Genomic DNA, 25,932 nt, shown 5'->3' on the forward strand with positions numbered 1-25,932 from the left:
GTCATATCCGGTGTTATAAAATAGTATCTGTTTATGATACATTTGTCATATCTGGTGTCATAAAATAGTATCTGTTTATGATACATTTGTCATATCTGGTGTCATAAAATAGTATCTGTTTATGATACATTTGCAATATCTGGTGTCATAAAATAGTATCTGTTTATGATACATTTGTCATATCTCACTGTGTCATAAAATAGTATCTGTTTATGATACATTTGTCATATCTGGTGTCATAAAATAGTATCTGTTTATGATACATTTGTCATATCCGGTGTTATAAAACAGTATCGGTTTATGATACATTTGTCATATCCGGTGTCATAAAATAGTATCTGTTTATGATACATTTCTCATATCGGTGTCATAAAATAGCATCTGTTTATGATACATTTCTCATATCTGGTGTCATACAATAGTATCTGATTATGATACATTTCTCATATCTGGTGTGTTTATGATACATTGTGATTGTATACATTGTCTGGTTGTGATAAATTATGACATAGCTTCTTTACCAACAGTACATGTACAGGTTCACACAAACCACAACCCAGGAGCCTCAGAGTACAGGACCATTCTGTCCCTGTTTTTTCTCTGTCTTGTCTTCTCTGTATCTCTCTTCTCTTTGCCTCTCTTCTCTACATTTCTTGTCCCTGTCCAGCTCCTCTAACAGTTGGTGCATCTGGTCCAGCTGAGTGAACTCAGGGTGTTGCCTGGCAGCTGGCTGATGTGTTTTACGCCTGTTTGCGGCTGATTTAATCTTGTGTACCACCCCACACACCTCCTCCCACAGGAAGGCAGCCATTCCCACATCCTCAGGTTCACTGTCCTTCACCTCCATGTACACGTCCATGATGATAGTCATGAACATGGACAGGAGGATGAACTGCGCGGTGAACTGAAAGGACAGGAAGATGGCGGGGCCAAAGACGGGGGAGCTCTCTTCCAAAACGGTGAACTGAAACGAGCCCAGCATCATGTTGAACAGGCTTGTGTACGTGCCCAGCAAGCTGCTGTACCCCGGGATGGTGATACCCAAGATGAGGTTAGCTGACAGTGCGAACGCTGTGAAGATGATGCTTGTTGTGACGAAGAAGCTGATGAGCGGTTTTGCTGTCTTCTTCATGGTGTAAAGCAGTGCATTGACGTGCTTGTTGAACTTGAGAAGACGGATGAACTTGACTAAGGTGAAGCAGGTGAGCATGCCGAGCAGGTACGTGTACACCTGGTACCACATGGCAGCTGCTCGGTACAGGTGGAACAGGGTGGGACCCTCCCGCAGGTGTCCTGACACCTCGTCTGTCATGCCCTGTGCGCGGAAGTACAGCCCCATGGCGGCCATGCCTGTGGAGATGATCAGCATCTCCAGCCAGCTCCAAGGGTCCTTCAGGTAAGCAAACAGGTGTGTGTTGAACCTCAGGACTGGATGGGAGAAAGAAAATGGTTAAAACAGGGAACATCAAGATAAGTAGATCAAGATAAGTATCACAATTCATGAAGTTTGAGATTTACAGTCATTGGTTTCTCTTGCAACTGTACATACATTAGATTAACATCTAATTCAGCTCTAACCATGCAACTATTACTGTCTGAGGGCCTGCAAAGGGGGTCTGGATAACGCTCTACGCTGAATTCGGAAACCTCTCGATCACGCTTTACGATAAATTCCAAGTGGCTACAATGCATTACGTATAATTAAAACGCCGAATACGCTCTACGCAAAAATATCAGAGCGGTCCGTCTACGCTCTATGTAGAATTAAAATGGCCGATTACGCTCTACGGAAAAGGGCTTGCGGGCCCCCCTGTCTTTGCAACTGTCTGTGTTTAAAGACAGACTCACAGACAGATTAGGACAGACACACACACATACACACACACACACACTCAAATAATACCAAAAACATGTTAAATTATTTTATATTAACCTTAGCAGAGATAATAATGGTGTTGTCAAGAATGTATTGAACACTAAAAGATATTTCAAGATTTATAACTGTAAGACACACCTTCTCTGACGAGGCTGAAGAGCAGAAAGACCATCAGGCCCATCCGCAGGACCAGCAGCAGGACCTGGCCTTCATGGTGGATCCTGAAGATCACCAGCTCTGTTGCCATGGAGGCACGCCCGGTGATGTGGAACTCTGTCGTCATGGTGACCACAGCGAAGAGGTTGGCGTGAGGGTTGTAGAGAACCGCCTCCGTGAAGACCGCCCGGGTGCGGTTGTCCAGCCAGTCATTGGAGCGGAGATGTGCCAGGGTCTTGAGGCTGTCTTTCAGCGTGCTGCCCAGGGTGGCGATGTAACCACCTCCAGGGTACACACCGTGCTCCCCAACATGCAGGAAACCTGGGCAGGTTATGATGTCAGGGCTCAAAATATTGCATGTGCACCTACATGTATATGTATAGTGCACCCAAAATTGGACCTGTGCACCCATTCTTTTCCTGTGGGAGAACCTGTGCACCCAAATATACATTTTCGTCATAATTTATAATTATACAGGTCTCAAAATCCTTTTTTCTGCTCACCTGTACAGTGGCTGCACCACTACAGGCAAAATTGTCATTGTTTCTTTTAACTTCATAGGTGGAAACGGTGAATGCAGCAAATAAAACATACATTAATTTTGTATAATATTAACAGTACATTGTACATGGCCAAGTGCACGTTAGGTGCAGGTAGTCCAAAATACCTGCAAAGCAATTTTAACTGCACTTATAGTACATATACACCCAGTATTTCAAGCCCTGTATACTAGTATACAGCATATCTTGACATCTATACAGTCATGTAAGTGTCAGAAACATTCAGATTGAAGCTCAGAAGGTTTGTAAATAGGTTTTACTATTATACTAGTAATTGACTTTATTTTATACAATGCATCCAAAAAAATTGTGCCCCCAATTTTTTTAGGTTGGGTGCACCAGTGCACCTATTCCCAAAAATGAATTTCAAGCACTGTGATGTGAACTTAAAGGCAATTTAATCTCATAGCTTTGTTGAGGCTGCAGGGGCAATGGTTTGATAATCCACTGTGTCTAGGGTGCGGTTTTGGAGGGCAGAGCTCAACCCTTTCCTTCCCCTTCCTTCCCAATCAACCCCAAGTTCATTTTTACACCTACATGTAGTTGGAGGCTGGTAAACTTTTATTTTGGAAATGGACAAAAATACATGGGCACATGGATATCATTTGTATTTTAATCAAATCAACTGACTAACCATTATTGATATCCCCATACGTGTAGTCCCATGGTGAGGTCCTGTTGTCAGTACTGTAGTCATGATCTGCTGCCACCCCCCAGCTGCCATTGTAGCTGCCTGTGTCCACTCTACTTGTAGTGTACTCATCCAGACAACTGGCTGCAATGTGAGCCATGGCATCAGGAACGGTGCAGTCTTGTTCTGGGAATAATCAATTAATCAATCAATCAAAATGGTTTATTGCTAAAAATCACGAACATTGCAGCAGAAAGCTGAATTGCGTTCAAAGATGTACAATCATTTTAAAAACGTTAACAACTACACAATCTCAGAGTCCAATTGTAGTAGAATTGCACATTGAAAAATATTTACACGATATGATGTACATTTAGCTTAGTAAAATTCAAATTTTGCTCATCTCATTCACATTGGTACTTAACATATAAAAATTACATTTAACTATTTCATATAAAAATTGCACAAGATATATCAGAGACATTTAATAATTTTATTATAATTATTAAGAGCAAAATCATTTCGTTTCATTCAACAGTCTTAAGAGGGATGGTAAAGGGGTGTTGTTACATCTTGTTGTACGTGTGATAGGGAGAGTCCATTTTGTAAGGTTTCTGAGTTCACGTCGAGTTGACTGTCCCCAGGTTGGAGGTAGCAGGTCCCAACAATAAGGGAGTCAGAATCAAGTGTAACTCAGATGCAATGACATGGATCCATAAATAGTTTCATCAGGTTCAGGTAATGTCAATACACCAGTCTAGCTTCAGACTAATGGCAATATACTGCTTCCTAGTAACTAAATGAATCTAAAAAAGGATTTCTTAAGTCATACCATAAGAAATAAGCAAAACTTAGCAAAACAGATCTAAACTTAATTGTAATTCAAGTGTGTTGCTGGTGTGTTACGCCAAAGGATGGTTATACTGGCTATACTGATACAGAATACAGAAGTCAAATTATGTACTACAACTTAAAAGAAATGGCATAAAGCTGATATGCAGGAAGACCCAAACCTTGTGTGATGCGGATTTGTCGTAGTTGTAAGGGGGAGATGGCGTGTGTGAGGTGTTCAGACAGAGTCAGGTGTTCCTCACACGGCCTCCCGTTGTACCAGGCTGGGCTGTGGACAGCAGGCAGGACATCCTGCTCCAGCCATGTCCAGTAGGACGCAGGGTCAGATATCTGGGGAAAAACAGAAAGCCACAGGACCACAAATCATCAGATTGGTTGAAATATCAAATCCAATTGTGGCATCTGTGTGGTGTAGTGGATAGAGCATCCGACTGTCAAGCAAGCAGACCCAGGTTCAATCCCCAGGGTTGGACCCAGACATGTCCGGACATGCACCCAGACGTTGTGCCCTTGGGAAAGGCACTTAAAGGAGTACTAACCTCCAGAAGGAAGTGCGATTTTCCGATACATCATGCTGCAATGAATACATAACTAGCCGACTTTTTACATAATTTCGCTTAAACGACTTGCGCGGCGCATGTTTGTAAAGCGACATCAATATAAATTTTCCCCATGCTGAACCACAATCGATACATCCAGGAATTCTGGATTACGCAATCCTCATACACTTCAAGTCAACATAAACATTTTTCAGCGAAAATGGTAGGAGACAAGCACATTAACAAGCTGATTATTGAGAAATTACTTGCTTTACTTTGCTTGACCTGTGGTCTGAATACTATTGTATCAGGATGTCTAATGCAGTGAGCGCCGGTTTCATCCTGCGTGTTTTGATTTTCTCAACTTATTTGCATGTAAGTATTAATTGAACAAATGATTAGATTACGCCACTTATGGAAAATATAATTAGATTACGCCGTTTTTTTTCATCGTCTATATTTCGGCATAAATAAGGGGCGATAAGGACATAAAGAAAGGCAATGGTTGGTAAGATACCAAAGAACACAAAACGGTAGGAATTTTTCTTATCGCCCCTGAAATAAAGTCTATAACGTAACTTTTTGTTCAAAACATAGACACCAATGGGGTAGCGTGGTGTATTCTGGGATCGTTTTGAGGGTATTTGGAGAGTTTGTCCTGGATTCGATGCTTTTTAAGACTTGCGCGCAAAATGGGCATTTAATTGTATACTGTAAAGTAATATGCATTTTTCACTTCCTGAAATTAATGCCTGTCGGAATATAGCACCCCCTTCTGGAGGTTAGTACTCCTTTAACACGTATTTCCCCCCTCAGTTAGAGGGATCCTGGGCCCTACTAGGGTTTGGGTTGGCGTTAGGAAGGGCATCCTGCCGTAAAAATCTTTCTCCAAAAAAGGACTTGCATTTGATGCAAGCACGTCTAACCCCGGTTTTGGGGAAAAATGACATTAAAATTGGATAGAAGAAGAATATGACACTGGAATAGAACTACATGTAGAGGGAGCAGAAACAGCTACTATAACCAAGAATGGGTCAGAGCCTGGCAGCATCCAAATAATAGAGGGGCAAAGGGCCAATACATTGAGTGCTTTAGTTTGTTCCTTGCCGTGCTTAGTACATGATTGTATATGACACAGTTTTGGTGCTACAAAATTGCAATCAACAGATATAAAACCTTTGGTTAAAACTTACAAAAATGAAGCTACATATTCCCTATCCAACACACCTTTTATATGTGTTTGTGGTTTAGCAGAATTTTTTGCTAAATTCTTCTTTTTTCCCTCTTGCATTTTTGGTCTGCATACATGTAAGATTTCATCCATAAAATGAAGTCAGTGTGTCCTGATCCATTTGTACCGACCTGTGTGACTGTGTCAGTGCCTTGGAGAGCACTCCTGATGGAGTTGTTCATGTAGAAGGCCAGGCTGCTCCTCTCAGTGTAGGACATGAGCATGAGAACAGACAGGAACAGGCCGTACACCACCATCTCCCGCAGGATGTGGCGGCACCTCTTCCTCCTGACACGGTTAGCTCTGTCTCTGGTCAGGGTTTCACCAGCCAGGGGGGCTGGAGCACCCACTTCAGCAGTGGGCTGTCATGAATAATAATAATAAACTTTATTCGCTGATGAAGGTTAGACATCCAGGTAATACGATACGCCAAAAAGCAGTTACTCAAGCAACTGGATATGATTTTGGAAATGTTTTTTGATGTTTCTAAAATCATATCCAGTTGCTTGAGTAACTGCTTTTTGGAATAACCTTTATTGTACATTCATGCCCTATCAGGCTAAGTACAGGTGAACAGATGAAAAGATAATATACATGTTTGTAGAACAAACAGCTCTAAAACTACACTAATACAGAGGTTCGGCTTCTTCTCGTTTCTTTGTAATGTTAAAAATATAATTTGAAATGGGTTTGTTTAATACAGGATGATCAAAGCGCATAAGAAAGATGTATTTTTCAATATTAGTCAAGTATTGGGAGTATGGAAACGTACTTGCAATATATCTAAAAAGATAATTTCTTTCATTACTATATAAACGACAGCCAATAACAAAGTGGACTTCATCTTCTACTTTGTTTGAGCTACAAAATTGGCAGATTCTTTGCTCCAGAGGTGTGCAGTTGTGCCTTCCTGTTTTGATGCTGAGTTTATGACAGCTGATGTCGTCAATGGACAATTTCGTTACAGGCAAAACGGCAAAACAAAATATATAATACTGGAGGAGGAAGTCTGTCTGATATTAACATCTACTGCTAATTCTAGTAAGCACATTTTCATCATCATTTTATATTTGACTCCAAAAAAGCTTCATTTTTGGGTTCCACCAATAAATACATGTAGCCAGAGCCAGTCTACAATACAAAATATCAAATCAATGTAGATGTGACAGATGAGTGAAATTATTAACTAAAATCCACCATACCATGCCTGCGTGTAGTGAAATGCTATGATGTTACATGTATTTTTAACTATAACTCATTAAATGTGGCTTCCAAACTGTTCTTTCAGGCCATGTTTCAGAATGATACATGTACATGTACCAGTAGGCTTGCCCAACATACATTTGGGGTTCTCAATCATTGCCAGTTTCTTTGTTTTTTCTAATTTTCACCTGAGTGAAATGAGGAAATAGACTATTAGTAACTTAAAGTATATTTACCTTTCCAAAGATCCAAACATTGAGGCTTGTTGGGGATTTCAACCCAGAACCTTGAACCCTAACCACAAAACCAACTTATCATGAAAGTTCATCATTCTGTGTTCAACTTGGTAGTAATCAAAGTAAAACATTGAACTTTATTCCAACACACAGTTTTAGAGATCAAATTTTCAGCGACCACTGTCACCTTCATCAGGATAATTAATGACCAATCACTTCACAACGTGATCTCGCGAGAGTTACAGTTTACAAACACGTGACCTTATTCACACGAGACTTTACTGATACGTGACATAAGCAATTGATCAAAAGTGCCAGGGAGTTTATATCATCCACCATCTCTGATATATACGGCCTCCTTAATGCGTGTTTGTAAACTGTAACTCTCGCGAGATCACGTTGTGAAGTGATTGGTCATTAATTATCCTGATGAAGGCGACAGTGGTCGCTGAAAATTTGATATATTTCCAAACTGTGTGATGGAATAAAGTTCAATGTTTTACAACAAAACCACCTTGCTTAATGCATGATGATCAGGCATTTGAAGGTTCCACACTCACCTGTTCAACCACAGCCTGTAGGTACTCTTCATCACCTGCCACTTCTGTAGGCGGTGGGTCATCTTCTGTTGTAGGTTTCTGAGACAAACACACAAATGTCAAAAATACTGAAGCTCACACCAACTAAAAATGGCCAAAGTCCATGGATTTTTGCACGACTAAGGGTATTGAGACTGCAGTACCACTTTCAAACACTAGGAGGCATTATGTGATGGCCAGCAGGAATCTTTGGTTGCTTTGTCCTTGGTGCTGAAAGCATTGCCAATAACAGCAATTTTCGTTTCAAGTGTATAATGTGGCTGTTGAATGTTTAGGAATGTTTTGCACTGATATAGCTATGTCTTAGTAGCCTTTTATCTACATTTTCTTCAACACAATATTGGTTGGATGGATGGATGGATGGATGGATGGATGGATTGGTGGATGGATGGATTGGTGGATGGATGGAGGGATGTTTTTTTCACTGAGCGTTGTACCTAAGTTGTAATTAAATACCTATTACTGTGCATGACCAGCCCCTGACTAACTTGCATACTTTTAAGAGGTTTGATAAAAAAAAGATCACAACACAAGTCACTATGGTGACAGACGTAAACAAATCATGTCATTGGTCAGGTCAGAGTCACTGTTTGGAGAAGAAGACGAGGAAGAAACTGAGTAAAAACAATGTTTTCCTTCGGTAAACATAATAAAAACAGGAAACATCCTTACCCGGATGAGTAACCCCAGGACGACAGCGAGAGTCAGCACCTTGACTGGCTGGATCAGGATCAGGTCTGTGAAGAAGGACGTGATGAAGGCAGTAAACCACGCCTCCGCCTTCTCACGCCCAAAATTCAGCGTGTACAGGACCGTGAAGTACGCAGCCACAAAACTGACAGCGAACACCAGCAGTCCAGCTGAAAACATGAATGAATGAACAGAAACCGAGTTTTAAACAGATTTTAAAACATTACTAGTATATCATAATATGCATCTATACAGGAATGGATGACAGTGTATTTTAGCTGGTACATGTATTGGTATAAAAGTATAAGTGTAACAAAGTATAAGCCATAACATGGATGGATGGATGGATGGATGGACGGACAGATGGACGGACGGATGGATGGACGGGTAGATGGATGGACGGGTAGATGGATGGAAGGATGCATGGAAGACTAAGGCTATTGAGACTGCAGTACCACTTTCAAACACTAGGAGGCATTATGTGATGGCCAGCAGAAATCTGGTTGCTGTCCTTGGTGCTGAAAGCATGTCCAATAACAGCAATTTTTGTTTCAAGTGTATAATGTGGCTGTTGAATGTCTAGGATGTTTTGCACTGATATAGCTATGTCTTAGTAGCATTTTATCTGCATTTTCTTCAACACAATATTGGATGGAAGGAAGGATAGGTATGGATGGAGGGATGGATGGATGGATGGGTGGGTGGGTATGGATGAATGAATGAATGGATGGACGGAAAGATGAACTTTCTTGCACAATAATCATGTATGGCAACAACTATTAAAAACTACAGATGAAGAGTAGTGGATGCTACTTGAAACTGGCAGTTTTCAAATTCTATCCAGTTGCCTGAGTTAAACTGAGTTAACCCTTGCCAGTAAATATATGTCTGAGGACCAAGAAAATTAGACTGATGTCGCCTAAAGCTCTACAATGTGAGATAATTGACTGTATACTCACCCACAGTTGCTGCCCACCATGGCAGACGGCGTCCTGTTCCCTTTTCAGTGTCTGGGGATTTGATATCTGCAAGGACCAGTTGGAGTTGAAAAGTTGAAAACAAAGATTTTCTCACCAGCATGAAGACATTATAAATCACTAGTAAGAGCGACTTTTAGTTACCAACAGATACCATCTAATTTAATAGATTACATCTAATTTAACTCTTCTATTATCATTTAGTCCTATAGTACATGTTTGTCTCAAAAAACTCAAATCACAAGCTACAATGTATTTACAGACAATGCTATATTGCCAAATTTCACGACACTTCAAATTAGTGCTGCATTTATACAGGAATAAAATCCTCAACCCAAGGCCCAGTTTAATAGGTTACCCGAGTTCTTGGAAACAAAAAGTAATTATATAAAAGACAACAAAATGCACAATGTTAAAAAAAATCATTCATGAGCACCATTTGTCACAGACTGTATATTGTTCTTGACATGCATTGTTTATTTTTCCTTCATATAAACAGCTTGGCTGGGCCCTGGTTTGGAAATTAATTAAGCTGTGCTGTGGTCTATCATCAGGGCTTGAAATACTGGGTGCATGTGCACCTTAGTGCACCCAAAATTGGAGCCGTGCACCCAATTGTTTTCTATGGGTGCACTGATGCACCCAAATATTTTTGTAGGTATTTTCTTACATACCAACTGTATAATAGTATGCAGGATATTGTTGTCGTCCAAGTGTCTGAAAATAAAGTCTTTGTTGAAGTACTTGTTAAAGATTTTGAAGTTAGCTCCCATTTTGGATTCAAGCCCAGAAGAGAAGCAGTAAGATCTGTAATTAGGTTTTGTTTTATATGGTGCACCCAAAAAAATTTATGTGCACCTAATTTTTTAGGTTGGGTGCACCAGTGCACCTATTCCAAAAACTGAATTTCGAGCCCTGAATCATTATATACAATTTCCGAGTTTGTTAACCTTTTGTGTCCTCAGCATGTTTTCTGACTGGTTTGCTGCTTGGTTTGGGAGCAGCGTTCCTGTAGAGCAGTACAATCAGGGCGTTGAGGGGGACAATGACGACTGCACTCTGGACTGCAATCATGATCTGAGAAAAACAGAATCATACAGTCATGACATACATAATAGCGACCAACCAAACTGTTATAGGTTCATGGCAATTTCTTTAACAAGAGTCAGTGTAGATGAGTGTTCAATCTAGAAATATACGCAAGGCAGATGCACTGGGTTGCTTTATGTGTTGCCCAGGGCTTCTCACAGAAGGGGCAACTAAAAATTACGGAAAAAAATTCATCATTAACTTTTAAAGATATTCAAAAATCCTCGCGTACATTTTTTGCTATTACTCCTGTCCACCTCTTTATAAAATGTGATTAATAAAAACAAAGCGCACATTTGGAGCATTAGAACCCTAATATAACACTTTATAAAGTATATCAGTATCACAGAGATGCCAAACTCTGGTGTAAGGTGTAAGGTAAATGTACAATGTACAATGTAGTAGTGTGTAATTCATAGACAAACCTGTGGAAGGGACACTGGAGGTTCTATCTCCACTCCCATGATGCGGATGGGCTGCGGGGGGTCAAAGTTGTCCCCCTGCCCAAAGAACATGATGTTGGTCAGCATGGTGCTGTACACCGCAGACAGACAGCATGACAGCCGCTGGGTGCGGGTGAAGGCACTGCGGGCAGGACGACCAACCACGGAGAAGAACAGGTGGCCGTCATGGAAGTCCCTGTCAATTTGTAAACAGTATGTTTGTAAACACAGTATGTTTGCAAACAGTATGTACTGTAAAGTTTATAAACAGTGCGTACAGCAAAGTTTGTAAACAGTATGTACAGCAAAGTTTGTAAACAGTTACATTATTATGTACAGCAAAGTTTGTAAACAGTATGTACAGCAAAGTTTGTAAACAGTACGTACAGCAAAGTTTGCAAACAGTACGTACAGCAAAGTTTGTAAACAGAATGTACAGCAAAGTCTGTTTTGCATACCACCTCAAGGACAGAGTAGCAGTCACCAGTACAAGTTGCATAAGACTGGACAGATAGCCTTGCACTAGCTACAGGATTAATGAATAAATCAATGAAGATCTTTACTGTACATGGTACATGTACATACCCACTGGGTTGGGTACAGGTCACAAATGGAAGAATAGCTTGTAAATTTATAATATTTTATGACTGTTTAGACATGTAATACTATACATTCACATGATCAAGCTAGCACTATAATTATAAATAATATTTTTACACAACTAAATTACTAAAAAAAAAAGTAAATTTGACTTCTCGCTTCTCACAACTGACCATCATATTCCTATAACTTAAGCATGTTTTGCCTGCTCTCTATTTTTGACAGAATAGCAAAATTAGACAGGCAATTGTCATATTGTAATTATTGAAATTAGTAAATTATAGTAATTTTCTACACATTGTATCCGTTATAATTTTTGTGTAATAAAACTTGTCAATTGGATAATTATTTGTTATAATCTCACTTTGCAGCCCTTTCGCTAATGAGGTTGGAGATGGCTGCCATCTCGTCTGGGGAGGCAACAAAGACCATACGGTCGATTCTGCCGTCATCTTCATCTAGAGCTAGCCACCTGTAGGGAAGGACAATCAGTTTAATAACTACAGTAGACTTATAATGGCCCTGTTCATATGAAGTCAGTGAAGGCACTTTACATGTGGTTACCCCCGAAGCCGGTTTCAAGTGGCCCCATCTGAACGCTCCAAATCACATTGAAAGCGCCTCAATCCCAAACCACTTCTAGAGGTGTTTTCGAATCGGTTTTTCTGCATCGCGATTTCCTTCTGAACGCAATGTGATTTCAATGTAACTTTGCCTAGTCATGGATTATGGGGTGATATGTTTTTATTTATATGCAATAACAAATTTTACGTGGCAGCAACTTAAAGAGCAGTAATGGTCAAATAATGTGTCCATTCTAGGGCGAGCTTCACCGCCTCTGGCGGGACCACGTTGGCATTCGGCCGAGGTACAATGTACACTGGGAGGGGGGAACCAGGAAGCAGGTCGTTGACCTCTGACATTAATAACACGCTACCTTACGTGTTTTCATCAAACAACAATGAATGCAGTTTCGGAGAATCTTGATCGGGTACAGTTTGCAAGGAATGTATGGCAAGTGTACCAGATGTGCATGAGGAATGCGAGTTACCCGAATTGCGGTTCAGGTGGTTTTATATGAACAAGGCCTTTGTCATATTTGTGATGGTTTTATACAGTCACACATCTATTATCTAATGAAAGTTCATCTGTATTGGTAGCAACTGTACCCAGTCATGTTTAAAGCTAAAACTTTAATTGGTTCCAACACAAAAGGTAGATGTTCTCACCCAGAGCTTTGGACCAGTGTCAATCTACTGAGGAAGACCAGAGTGACTGGCCATAGTCGAAAGTTTTGGGAGAGAATATCTAGTATACTAGTAGTACCTTGTGTTTACCATTAAACTTGTGGTGGTTTTATTTTGAACTGCCTCTCCACCACAAAATCAATCCATTTTATGTGATTTTGTTACAGTATTGCTTTGAGCATGAACCTCTGAATCAGACATCATGAAACCTCTTTCCACTCCTTAAGAAATAGTACATACAATGACAGTACTCAATGTCGCCAGAAAAGTTAGTCGTAATAGTAGAGTTGGGACTCACGTTTTTACACTAGTGTGCATAAAGGATACTTGAAATAATACAACTAATACTGACAGTATCTCTTGTAATACTTTGACATGCAATAAAAGTTTCTGTAAATTCTGCATACTTGTTACAGATGAAATAGTCAAGCTGTCCTGAGGTCACATGTTGAATCACCACCTTACTCAGGTACCTGCAACGTTAACCAGAAGAACTGTAAAAATCTTTCTTCTCTTTATCATTCAATCTTTATCATTCTATCTTGGTTCTCTCATATTTCTATGAGCTGGTAGTTGTATCATTCTATCTTTCTATCAATTCAGGTACAATGTACATCTTATCTAAGACAATCTAATATATTTGTGACAATATTCTAACTATTATCATAATGTGACAGGGTATAATGTGAAATGGATGACTCAGTCTGGATGATGTTGTTAACTATATGAATGCGTACTAATGCTGACAGACTGTCAGTCTGTGCAAAGTTACGTCAAGTCAAAGAAACTTCTTCCTTGGTCAAAACATCTTTTAAAGCTGAACTCTCCTAAGTTACTTTTTTAGGGTCGTATTTGTTTCATGAGAATTGCACACAACACAAAAACATCTAAACCCTCTCATCAAAAACATGCATAAACAAATATCAAAACAATCATATACTGTACATCTGAAATAAACACAGGAGCAGCAATACAGCTTCCAAGTACAAGATGGATGAGGAAAATGAAGAAATCTACCTGTACAAGAAATAAAAGACTTATAGTTGTGAGTCTTGTGACAATTCAATTTCAATGGACCTATCACATTATCACGTCACAGTTTGTTTACCGCAATGAATGCCGGTCAATCAACATTTATATTGTACAGGAGTGTGTAGCGCGGTGTGTGTTTGTGTAGCGTTAGCCTTGATATAAGGCCTTTAATACAGTTTTACTTTCGTCTAATGTCACAACTAAATCACCCATTACGACAGTCATGTAATGCTGTGTCAACAAACTAGATGCAGCAAAATTCAAACATACCTGACTTAGAAATGATCTCTATTCTTTAACTGACCGTTCTAGAGTGTTCTTTAGAACAGGTAAACAAACTGTGACGTAATAATGTGATAGGCCCATTGTGGCTCACCATGCTGGGCTGTGGCCGGAGTTGTCGTGCCAGACATGGATGTGTGTGAGTGGTCCCAGGGGGTTCTCACAGGACACCAGGAAGGAGTCCACACTGCCGCCCTGGAACAGCTGACGGCGGCCGTCCTGCAGGGCCAGGGGCTGGCTCTCATCACGGAAACCAAACACAGTGATGGAAACCTGTGTTCAACATTTTACATATATTTTAATGGTCATTGCTCTGCAGAACTCACCCAACTAGTTCCACCTCTCAGAACTTTTAAGCGTTCCACTAGGTTCTCTACTAGCTCACACAACTTTACTGTCCAAATTCCTTGTTTGAAAGCTTTCTACAGTGACAGTTTCTTTCCCCGTACGGCTTTGGAATTCCCTCCCTGACAAGTGTTTCACAAGATTGGCCGTAAATTGCAAAAAAAGTTTTGGAGAAACAATACTAATAATTAGAATACAAAAATCAATTCCAAAGGAAAAGATTGAAGAAAATTTGAAGAAATGAAACTGCATGCATGAGTCTACAGGTTGCATTGTCCAATCTACCATACTCTGTGTAGTTAGTCCGGAAACCGGAAGTTCTGCTGCAGTACCACAACAAGCTGCCAGGGGGCCCAAAATCTAATCACTTCTAGGTCTCACCAAGACCTACCCACCTACCAAGTATGAAGACAATCCATTTAAGCCTTCTTGAGTTATTGTCACTACAGACAGACACATGAACGCCTCTGGAAACATATTTTGTTACCTTCTTGGCCAAGGTAAGTATATCCTCTCCCTGATTATGAATCTTTTAATATATTTTTATTTCCCATGCAGTCATGCATACAGTACATTGATTTAAAAAAAGTATGTTCCAAGTACATTGACAAATCCCTGATGCCTGTAACGTTCATAGATTGCAATTGGACTCTACACTACATTTTGTCTGATTTAACCTGAATTATGCTTTCTTTGACAAATATAAAGCACCAAACCTGTGCAGTGGTACCGGCATCCAAGCGAAAGCCAGTGTAGACGGTGATTATGTAACGACAGTCAGGGTCAGGGTTCAATGTATGACAGGTTGGTGTGGTCACACCCACCTACATTGTACATGGCGAGATAAGAGCATCCAAAAAGTTACAAAAAAATAATATTATACAGCAGAGCTAAGAATACTTTTTCTGCATACCTGCACTCCTGGAGGTAACATTGGAAATGACCTGCACCATGTTACATGTACCTGCACCACTTTTAATAATAAAAAAAGGGACCAATTGATGCGTTCCGCATACTTGTCACCCTCTGGTATGTACTCATGAAAAATATACTCATGAAAAATATAAACTCAATCAAGTAAAGCATTCTGGAGTAGAGCTGTGTACCGGTACGCAGTACCGATACTGTACCGGAAAAATTGATTAGGTACAGGTCCAAAATACCTACTCCCTCAGTACCGGTACTGTACCTAAACAATTTCACACCAATTTTATGCCTATTTGTGACCTCAAATGTGTATAAAGGTGGTTAACAATGGGTCCCTGTGTAAGGACAGCGTGTTCATAAAAACAAAACACTTAGTTTTGCCTATATTTTATCTGAGCATTCGCCATAAACAAAGAATAAACCTTAACTATCAAGTTTATTTATGTTTTTTTGTTATTGAAGGAGTTCAGAAGACCATATAAATTGGTCGAATTGTTCAGGTACAGGTTCAGGTCCGGACCTGTACCTAAACCTGTGTACCTGTACCTGTACCTGTACCTAAAATTTGTTTAGGTACACAGCTCTATTCTGGAGTTATTGGCCCGGAGTCCGGAATTAAATTGTTTTTCCAGAATCAAATTGTGGCTTGTAGATTTAGCTGGTAGCAAACAGTACAGAACACTAAATATGTACCAAATACAGGCTGGGATGGTGCAGGTTACATCAGAAATACCAGGTGCACAACTCCATTTTTACCTGCACTAACTTCAGCATATGCAGGTTGTATTTTGAGCTCTGATATCATTTCAGTTATTTAAATATTACTTATAAGCGGTTCCACAGAGGCGATGCCTTTCACAGACCATTCAGCATCCAAAAATTCCACCAATCTCTCAACAGCCTTTCTGTGATGGTTCAATAATATCCAGTGATCTCCAATGATCAATGATAATTTTCAATGATTTCAATGACCAATGGTTAAACTACCATGATCAAGGAAATTCAAATCAATTCAAATCCAAATTATGTTTGACTGGAAGCGTTTAGAGGGACAAATAAAAAAACTGCCCAGAGAGATCAGACTTTGTGGATTGATAAAATCTGGTTTATCTTTATGTGCAGGTGGTCACCTAATAATAGACAGGATATTATACTAACCCACAGGACAGAGACAAGTGGCGTGCTGCCATCAAGCCCCAGATGTATTGTGCAAGCACGTCTTACCATCGGAAGATGGGGAACAACAGACGATAAACCTGACAGTGAGTGAGTGAGTGAGTGTCAATGGGAAAAGTTATTGAAGGGTATCACTGATACATTGGGTCACATTGGCCTTATAGATGTGGTCACTTCTACAGGTTTGACTGTATCATAAAATGCACAGATTTCTACTTCCTAACCTTAGTCAGGTCCAGTCTGTCTGCCTTTCTCGCCATCAGATATCCGATCAGGAACAGACCAAACACAGTCAGGACTAAGATGAGTCCTATCGGGTTCTCCAAAATGTTTCCACTTGGCGTGAAGTCTATAGGATTGGGCGGGACAAACCCGGCAAACTTGGTCAGGTGGTCACAGCGGCAGTGGAGGTGTGTCATGTTGGAAAGTGGGCCCACCTGTTAAGAACAAATTTGTTTATTTCGATACCCTTTAGTCCATGACTTAGTCTTCCAGGGTTCAAAACATATAAACATATGAACATACTGACAACAAATTAAAAGAGAATCAACATACATAATCATCACAAATTATATATTAGGTTTAAACAAAACGATCAACTTATGTACAACTGGTGGATGGCCTTTATGAATTAATGTTGACTGGTCAGTGTTTTGATACTGGGTGGCAGGGTGTTCCATACTAGACCATAGATTAATGGCGCAGTAGAGAAATGTTCGCTTTTTGCTGTTTGTTTTTGGTTACTTAGTAGGTAGTTTGAAACTGCAAGAATTGGCAAATCTAGTTGAATACTTGTGGGTAGAATGGACGGGAACAATGGAGCTGTAGATGTTTTTGGGTTCGTGACTGTTAAGAATTCTAAAAAAGACATATTTAAAGTACTGGTAGCGAACCTCTCTCTGACCGTCAGCCAACCCAGATCTGAGTGCATTTGCTTGACAGGTGTGTCTAGTCAGCATTTCAAAATCAATAAATAAACTGGTAAAGTGAAACAGCAAAATGATCAGACTACTGTACATGTACATCATCTGTGAATAGTTTCATCGGGTTGGACTAAATGAACAATAAAAGGATAACTGTACAGCTCTTAAAAGCATCCAATACAATTTCAGGGTGGCAAACCTGGATTTTCAATTTTCTGGTCATTCTTTTAATGTAGCAAGTTAAGTCAACCGTATCCCATAGCATACTGATAGTGAGGAAAAAATGCAATGACATATTGGCTGAAAATGGTAGCTTACATGCTGGTTCTAGCTCCATGTATCTATGGGTGATATGTGTCTTTTCTGTCTACATTACTTAGCTAAATGATTTAAGAAGCTACAAAACAAATATGATTAAATGTTGCTCCATTGGTATGGTGCAAGTCTCAATTGGTAGAGTGCTCGCTTTATAACCGGGAGGTCGTGAGTTCAAACCCTGGCCGGGTCATACCAAAGACTTTAAAAATGGTACACACTTCTTTCTCTGCTTAACACTCAGCACATATAAGAAAGAGTGTGGGACTGAGGTCAAACACACAGAACTACCAGCGGACTAGGCCCCTGCTGTAGTGCCCTGCACAACTGTGTGTCACCCAAGGGCTACGGAAATGGACATGGGCACCAAACCCTATGCTCTGCAGTCTGCATAGAGCATGGGAGACCATTGGTATATAAAATGTCAATGATCTACATTCAACACTTACCTCGCAACCGTCATCTTCCCATTGGTGGGATGAGTCTTCTCCAAAGTAGACACATGCACTTTCCAATATAGACACAGTGATACTGGTGTCCTCTCCAGCATACTTCACACCTGCAGGAAAATAAACCATTCATACCACAGTTGTCCATTTGGCCCAATCTAGAGCAATAGAGAACGGACAAGGAAGAACTTGCTGTTTAACTCTAGGTCCCAACTTTGTTAGCTAATTGTCATGTCCATCTTTAAGCAACAGACAATGTGAATTTTAAAGTCAACTACATGTTGTATGTTTACTTCTTCCTTGTTGAGTTCCACTTAGTCTACTTTTTCGAAGTAGTTGCTGCCAAACAGTGTAAGTCTTAATGGCAAGAGTCTTAGGTCTAAAGACTATGCAGCATTAGAATACATTTATGCCCTCATTGTAGCTGTTATCTTTGTGGGATTGGAAGGGTGGCAAAGCACTATGGTAAGGGGTGAAAGATGCCATCACCGATTTCCTTGTTACAGTAGATGCAAACAAGGTCATACCTAAGAAGAAAGTTGTGTTGTTTTGTAAGTCCGACTCCGTAAGATTCAGAGCTTCGGGTGGCAGAAGCCAGGAGTACGGGTGGGATGTTAGGATTGTATTGTTGTATGTGTGCTGCAGCTGTAGTGTATACAGCTGGTCCTGTGGAACAGGTAGCACAGCTGTCCAGCTGGCAGCTTTAAAGCTGTTCGCAGTCGGCGGGGATGCTCTCTGCCACACCAGCTGCATGTGTGGCGGGTCCAGGTCTGGCTGTCTGGTGATGTTGCTGGTGATGTTGCTGGGTTGCTGGTGATGATGCTGTGTTGCTGGTGATGTTGATGTTGCTGGTGATGTTTGCTGGTGATGTTGCTGATGATGTTGCTGGGTTGCTAATGATGTTGATGTTGCTGGTGATGTTGCTGGTGATGTTTGCTGGTGATTTTGCTGGTGATGTTGCTGGTGATGTTGCTGATGATGTTGCTGATGATGTTGCTGGGTTGCTGATGATGTTGATGTTGCTGGTGATGTTTGCTGATGATGTTGCTGATGATGTTGCTGGGTTGCTGATGATGTTGATGTTGCTGGTGATGTTTGCTGATGATGTTGATGGTGATGTTGCTGGATTGCTGGTGATGTTGATGTTGCTGGTGATGTTTGCTGGTGCTGGTGCTGGTTTGCTGGTGATATTGCTGTTGCTGTTTCTGTTGCTGGTGCTCTTGCTGGGTTGCTGTTGCTGTTGATGTTGCTGTTGATGTTGAGTAGGATGGTGAGTGCAGTCATGGTCCTCTTGGGCTGGAAGCGGACAACCTGCACACAGGCAATCATACATATATTGTAAATATATGAACCTGCACACAGGCAGTCATGGTGTTAGTACAAGTGTACACAAGTGAACACTATATGGAATAAAACCATCTCATTGGGTACATCTAGGTCATCAAAACAGTTCTTTGAAACTCTTGCCAAAAATTCTGCAACACAAATTTGCTTAATGAATGAGGCATCAACTACTGACCTAGTATAACTCTGCAGGCTCTTGTTTGAACTGATTATATAGACTTGGACTGGGCAGCAGGTCAAGTGTGTATTTTTAAACCTAAAATTAAAAAGCATCTGCCGGATACAGTGGTGCAAGCCAAGTGGGCATGATTTTTTTGGGGGGGGAGGGCATTCTTAAAATTCAGGTAGCACACTGGGCTACCTAGGTTCAAAAATAGGTTGCCCCAAGAAAAATTTGGGCAACCAGGTATTTTGCACGCTGATGATGTCACTTGAGATTGGCTGTCCCACTTGAGATTGGCTTGAAGAATCACCCCAAGGACTTTCACCACTTCAAGTGCTGATGTTCTGATGATAGGAGAATCTGATATCAGAAATTCGTAACAACAACAAATTACGAACATACAGATTACTAAAAAATAGTTACCATGAGGAAAAATATCTGTCAGTGAGAATTACAAAGTTAACATTCGACATAGAACAGTCATCACAAAACTCCACATAGAAAAAGGCAGACACAATTGCATTCCTCTACAGCAAAGGATCTGCCAATTTTGTAATCTACAATGTAGATAATATTGAAGATGAATACCATTTTGTAGTTGACTGCACATTACATAGAAATGAGAGGGATTCCCTCTATACTTATGTGATAGATAAGTTCCCAAGCTTTAGACATTTAGACAGAAATAAAAAAATTTGAAATGACAAACTTGACAAACCATGTATCATTAGCTCAATATGTTTGTACATCTTTAACTGCGTCAAGAAGTGAGAAGTCGAGCCTGTAAATATAGATCACATTATTGTATAGTATGTCTAAGTGTCATTGCTGTATTCTTTTCCCCGCTTATTCATGACCTGTACTTAGCTTGTTAGAGCACAAACATACAATAAAGGTCTTTCATTCAATATAGATACAGGCGGATGGAGAAACCGTGCTCACAAGGATGTCATCCCTGCTGCTGACCCTGCCTGTGTACTTGAACACAGAACTTGTTGTGCGCTGTTTGTCCCTGGGGATGATCATGTCCACAGGTTCTGGGAGGTCGTGCACCGGGCGTCTGTCCCATCCCTGCCACACTGTCAGGCCTGCCACCTCCGAATCTACGTCAGGGGAGTTTCCCGCGTACCGGAAAGGGTTGAAGTCCGAGTTGATTACCTGCAGACATTGCACAGTATTGGGAAGAACACAATATTCCTGGTGAGTGCATGGTGACACAATAACTGAAAAGGGAATAGAAGTTCGTTGAACAGGTTCATCAGTCAGGTAGTTTTTACTTATCAGAATTATCAGTCTTGACCTAGTCTCATGTTCTCACGAGACTACAATGTAGGTCACTCCGTGATCAAGATGTACAGTGGACATCGAAAATTTGGAGGTACGTGTTTCTGCCTTTCAAAAGAGTCACTGATTGAGGAATATACTTAGTCTACTCACTGGAACAGAAGTTGAGTTAACTTTCTATAACGATAGACTAAGTTCGTTTTAAATTCATTTTGTAACTGTCTCTGTTCATCTTGTTTTGTTGTGACCTGTCCTTAGCCTGAAATGTGGCAAAAAAGTATTGGATTGTCTCTCCTGCCATCTTTTCTTTCAATATGTTTAGGAGAATTGATCAGAAACAATTCAATAACAGTCCGTCTGTGATAGCACTTAAAACTGGAAGTAGATTCTAAAATTCATAAGGGACTTATGTAAAAGAAGCATTCACCTCCACTTCAAAGCTATCCTCACAACTGTTGCTGAGGAGGTTGAATGCTGGGACTACAAAGAGGACGTCATTGACTGTGAACACCTTCTTCTGGCCAACTTGACAAGGCTCCTTCTGGACCTTGGCATGAAGCGATGACATCTCAAGTGAGGCACTCCCGGCCCCATCAGCTGCCATCAGGGTGTCGTACATGTGAAGCACATTGCTGATGGCCTTGAAAGCTGTGCCGACTGTTTTATTGTTCTGTGAACAAAAGTGGTATGAGACTTAGCGCTATGTGCAGAATTCTGGTTTATATTGGTGTGCCCATGTAAAGCCTTGGTCACAACCCGCAGTACATGCTTTTTGGGAGGCTACGTCTGCTACAATTTTTCTGAAAACGTGGGGAAGTGGCGTTGACGCACGTCATTCGCACGGTTGCGCAAGGTGTAAGAGTGTGGTCTGCACGCTACGTCTGGCCGTGAGCGGTTGCGTGCATCGTTCATTGTGCAAGTGGTGAGTACGATCTCTGTGCGATTACAACTTTACCGTAAGGAGGCCGTACTCACACGTGCGTCTTATGTACGGTACATACATGTATGAGGCACGCGCGTCGCCTGTACTTGCACGTACAGGTGGTGAATCCACAGGCCGCACGCAGAAAAAGTTTTACATGCACTTAAAGTTCTACGGCGTGTCTGCATGCTTTCAAATCCGTAGGATTCCGTACGGAGGTGGTACTCACTACGCACGGATGCCCTACGTTTGTCCACGTTTTTGCACGTAGACAGCACGCAGAAGCACGTACGGCTGGTTGTGACCAAGCCATTAGACATCCTTATTCATGTGTAATGTTGTACCAGGTGCACCAAGCATTTAACATGACACTGCATGATATTACATACACACAAAGACTTTGGAATTAAAAATTTGTGCAAGTCATGATACCAATTTATTAGAATACCCAGTAGTGGTGGGTCTGAGGGCACACCACTAGTCTTCATGATCATGTTCATGGCCTTCTCAACAATAACAATAACATACAATAAGGCCACACCATCCTAATTTTATGGATGACATCCGCTGAAGATCCACAAACTAGTGCGTGCTGGCGAATAAAAAAATTCTACTAAACCACGTCAAGACAAATTTGGTATTGTGAATTTGCGGCAGTACTTAGCGACGTAACAAGCCGGTACACGTTGGCTTTTTGCGGAATTAATGAACTGTACAGAATTCTTGAGTCGTTGAGCTTCGGTAGCCTGGGTGCCCACCTATGTATTGTCGATAACTACAATGAAATACCCAGGCCTAGAGCATGGCCAGAGCCTCGGTGGACTCGGTGATCTTTTTTTTTGTTGTTGTTGAGAACAGGCGAAAATCAATGCGCGCGCAGATGTCATCCATAAAATTAAGTCAGTGTGACCTAATATAGCAATATACATTCATTACATTCACCCATCAACAGTATTATGCAACATAATTACCATTATGATAATACAATTACCAATTAGATTAAAATCAGTCCCATTGTGCAAATATCACTACTGGAACAGCAAATTTGAATTAATAATAGTAAAATTGGCTATTCACAAAATACAGCATGACTGATGTATTATAATTCTATATCAGATCTATAAAGACCAAGTCTTACAAGTTCAGTTGTCTCTTGTAAGTTGGACCCTTCAACATCCAAGTCAGAGGTTGAAGTAGACTCCATCAGGATTGCCATACCTACAGAGAAGGGCAAAAATTATGTATCAATGGTTTATTTCACAAGTACACACAATACTGTATTAAAACATACTCAAAAGCAGAAACAATACTATTGTTCTGGGTCTGTACAGACTATTTTTCTGAATCCCAAAAAGTAAATGAATCAGCAACTTAACACTGAGACTGGACTAGGCAGCAGTGATATTATACAAAATTCTTGTAAACCCCCCCAAGTACCTTCAAGGCAGTCGGTATGGCCCTTCCCGCGCTGATTTTGACGGACGTGCTCGAAATAGAATTCTCACCAGGGACAGGACCAGTGTGAAGTCACTAGGAGGATAGTCAGTGTGAATGTAAGTTCAGCACCAGGGACAGAACCAGTGTGAAGTCACTAGGAGGATAGTCAGTATGAATGGAAGTTCAGGGACAAGACCAGTGTGAAGTCACTAGGAGGATAGTCAGTGTGAATGGAAGTTCAGGGACAGAACCAGTGTGAAGTCACTAGGAGGATAGTCAGTGTGAATGGAAGTTCAGCACCAGGGACAGGACCAGTGTGAAGTCACTAGGAGGATAGTCAGTGTGAATGGAAGTTCAGCACTAGCACCTGACATTACATCCGTTTGTCTTGAAAACAAATAATTTTTATTATTATTAGTATTGCTGTTCATTCCATGGGATATAATGTTTCTATTTCCACACACCTGTGAAAATGGTTGCAGATGCCGTATTGATGTTGCTCACTTGGGTACTACCAGTTTTGTCATTTTCCACCATCATCTTCATGGATTCTGCTGATTTTTCTAGACCTCTCGCAACCTTCAGCTGAGGCAAGAAAGAAAACATTTGCTTGTACCTGACCTTCGCAAGGAAATGTAGCTAACAGAAAGGGCTGATAAGCCAGAGGATCACAATTCATTTATTTGCATTTTAAAGATAATAACTACAAGAAGGAAATATATAAATGAAGTATAACAGTAATAGGGATGCAATGAGCAACATGCACAGGTATACAGGAAGCTGACTTACACTAATACTGACAAAGCTTGTCAACACTGAGCCTACAATTTGTAAACATGCAGTCCTTATAATGCCCTACGGAGGTTAGTCGCTAAGTTTGCAACATCATAAAGTCTGGATAGGCTATATGATAATAATGTTAATGACCCGCCTATTCCTTAATGTACATGGTGTCATAGGGTTAGTCGCTATGTTTGCAACATCATAAAGTCTGGATAGGCTATATGATAATAATGTTAATGACCCGCCTATTCCTTAATGTACATGGTGTCATAGGGTTAGTCGCTATGTTTGCAACATCATAAAGTCTGGATAGGCTATATGATAATAATGTTAATGACCCGCCTATTCCTTAATGTACATGGTATCATAGGGTCTGGTCATCTCCGGATAAACACATTTTAAACTCTGCCTCCACTCACTCTGCAATTTATTTGATGGTTATAGAAAATAACCAGGCCTTACATGGCTCCACCACACACACTCCAAGATAGGTTAGGCCTCACCGAATTAATTTTATCGATGACATCCGCGCGCACATTGATTTTCGCCTGTTCTTAAACAAAAAACCTCCTCCGAGGCTCTGGCCTGCCTGAGTACCAGCCTCCCTATGTCCATGGTAGTCAGCAACAATAAGGCGCATGTGCAGGCTTGTCGTAAAAGTCGCTAAGTAACTGCAATTCACAATACCAGCTTTGAATGTATTCCCGTGGTTTAGCTACATTTTTGGGGCAGCTGGACTTTTTTTATTCACCCGTGCACACTAGTTTGGGTCTCTTCAGAGGATGTCAGCCATAAAATTAAATCAGAGTGGCCTTATTAACCCTTAAGGTACCAGGGGTGGCTAATTTGATGATTTGAGTTGTTACTGTTTTACCAAAAAAGAATGACAAAGAACTGGGGTTGTACTGAATAGTAGGTTCCCAAAAGTAATTTTTGGTACCACATGCATGTTGTCATCATGTTTAAATGCCCTTTTCATTAATTTTTTCAAAGAAAAAATACAGAACTGTGGCAATTCCAAACAACATAAAACTTGGGTTTTCATTTCAAAATGATAAGAGCTACAAGTTGTTCCCTGTATATGATTTGATCATCACTACTTGAAGACTATTGCATTCTCCCTCACAAAAGCTCAAACCAAGTAAATTATCCTACTGTATCATCATTGGAGAGTTTCTCCAGGTCGGCAGTGTGCATAACTAGCAGGGATGAAAGGTCCATGACAGCATTGACATCCTGCAGCGGTATCTGTAACAGGCTATCAAAATCCACAGGCTGCCCCTGTACAGAAAAGAAAACAAAACATTTCAATGCTGGCATTAGCACTATCCAACCTTTAGGACATCAACAGCACACTATGTTATGCACAGAACTGAAGAACAAGGGACTTTCCCCCTTTCTGAAAAATGTTTGAACTGTAATTTTCAACACAAAAATTGGAATTACCAAAATTGAACTCCAGTCTTCAAGAGATGAGCAATCCACCGCTTCTGTGACTTCACATTACAAGGAGAGATGTGTGAAGTTGAAAAATTTGGATAAGTTCAATTTTGTGTTTTGTGTTTGTGGCGTCGGGTGGTGTAGTGGTTAGATCATTTGACTATAAAGCGGGAGACCCGGG

General features: G+C 40.6%; 1 protein-coding gene across 1 annotated transcript; it reads right to left on the bottom strand.

Annotated features, from left to right (window-relative positions):
* Positions 1–235: 235 nt before the first annotated feature.
* LOC109481578 (polycystic kidney disease protein 1-like 2) lies at positions 236–25,507 on the bottom strand. The gene is given in 23 exon segments (XM_019784171.1): positions 236–606; positions 608–1,428; positions 2,015–2,353; positions 3,227–3,409; positions 4,237–4,405; positions 5,977–6,207; positions 7,845–7,922; positions 8,556–8,743; positions 10,501–10,627; positions 11,065–11,278; positions 12,047–12,154; positions 13,337–13,402; positions 14,338–14,516; positions 15,305–15,412; positions 16,916–17,128; positions 18,379–18,488; positions 18,906–19,162; positions 19,628–19,668; positions 20,828–21,043; positions 21,597–21,839; positions 23,230–23,309; positions 23,993–24,113; positions 25,467–25,507. Coding segments are annotated over 22 exon segments (4,119 nt in total). The 5' UTR covers positions 24,075–24,113; positions 25,467–25,507; the 3' UTR covers positions 236–540.
* Between the last annotated feature and the right edge of the window lie 425 nt (positions 25,508–25,932).

This window comes from Branchiostoma belcheri, unplaced genomic scaffold, assembly GCF_001625305.1.
Source record: "Branchiostoma belcheri isolate BF01 breed outbred unplaced genomic scaffold, Haploidv18h27 scaffold56, whole genome shotgun sequence".
NCBI classification, from domain to species: Eukaryota; Metazoa; Chordata; class Leptocardii; order Amphioxiformes; family Branchiostomatidae; genus Branchiostoma; species Branchiostoma belcheri.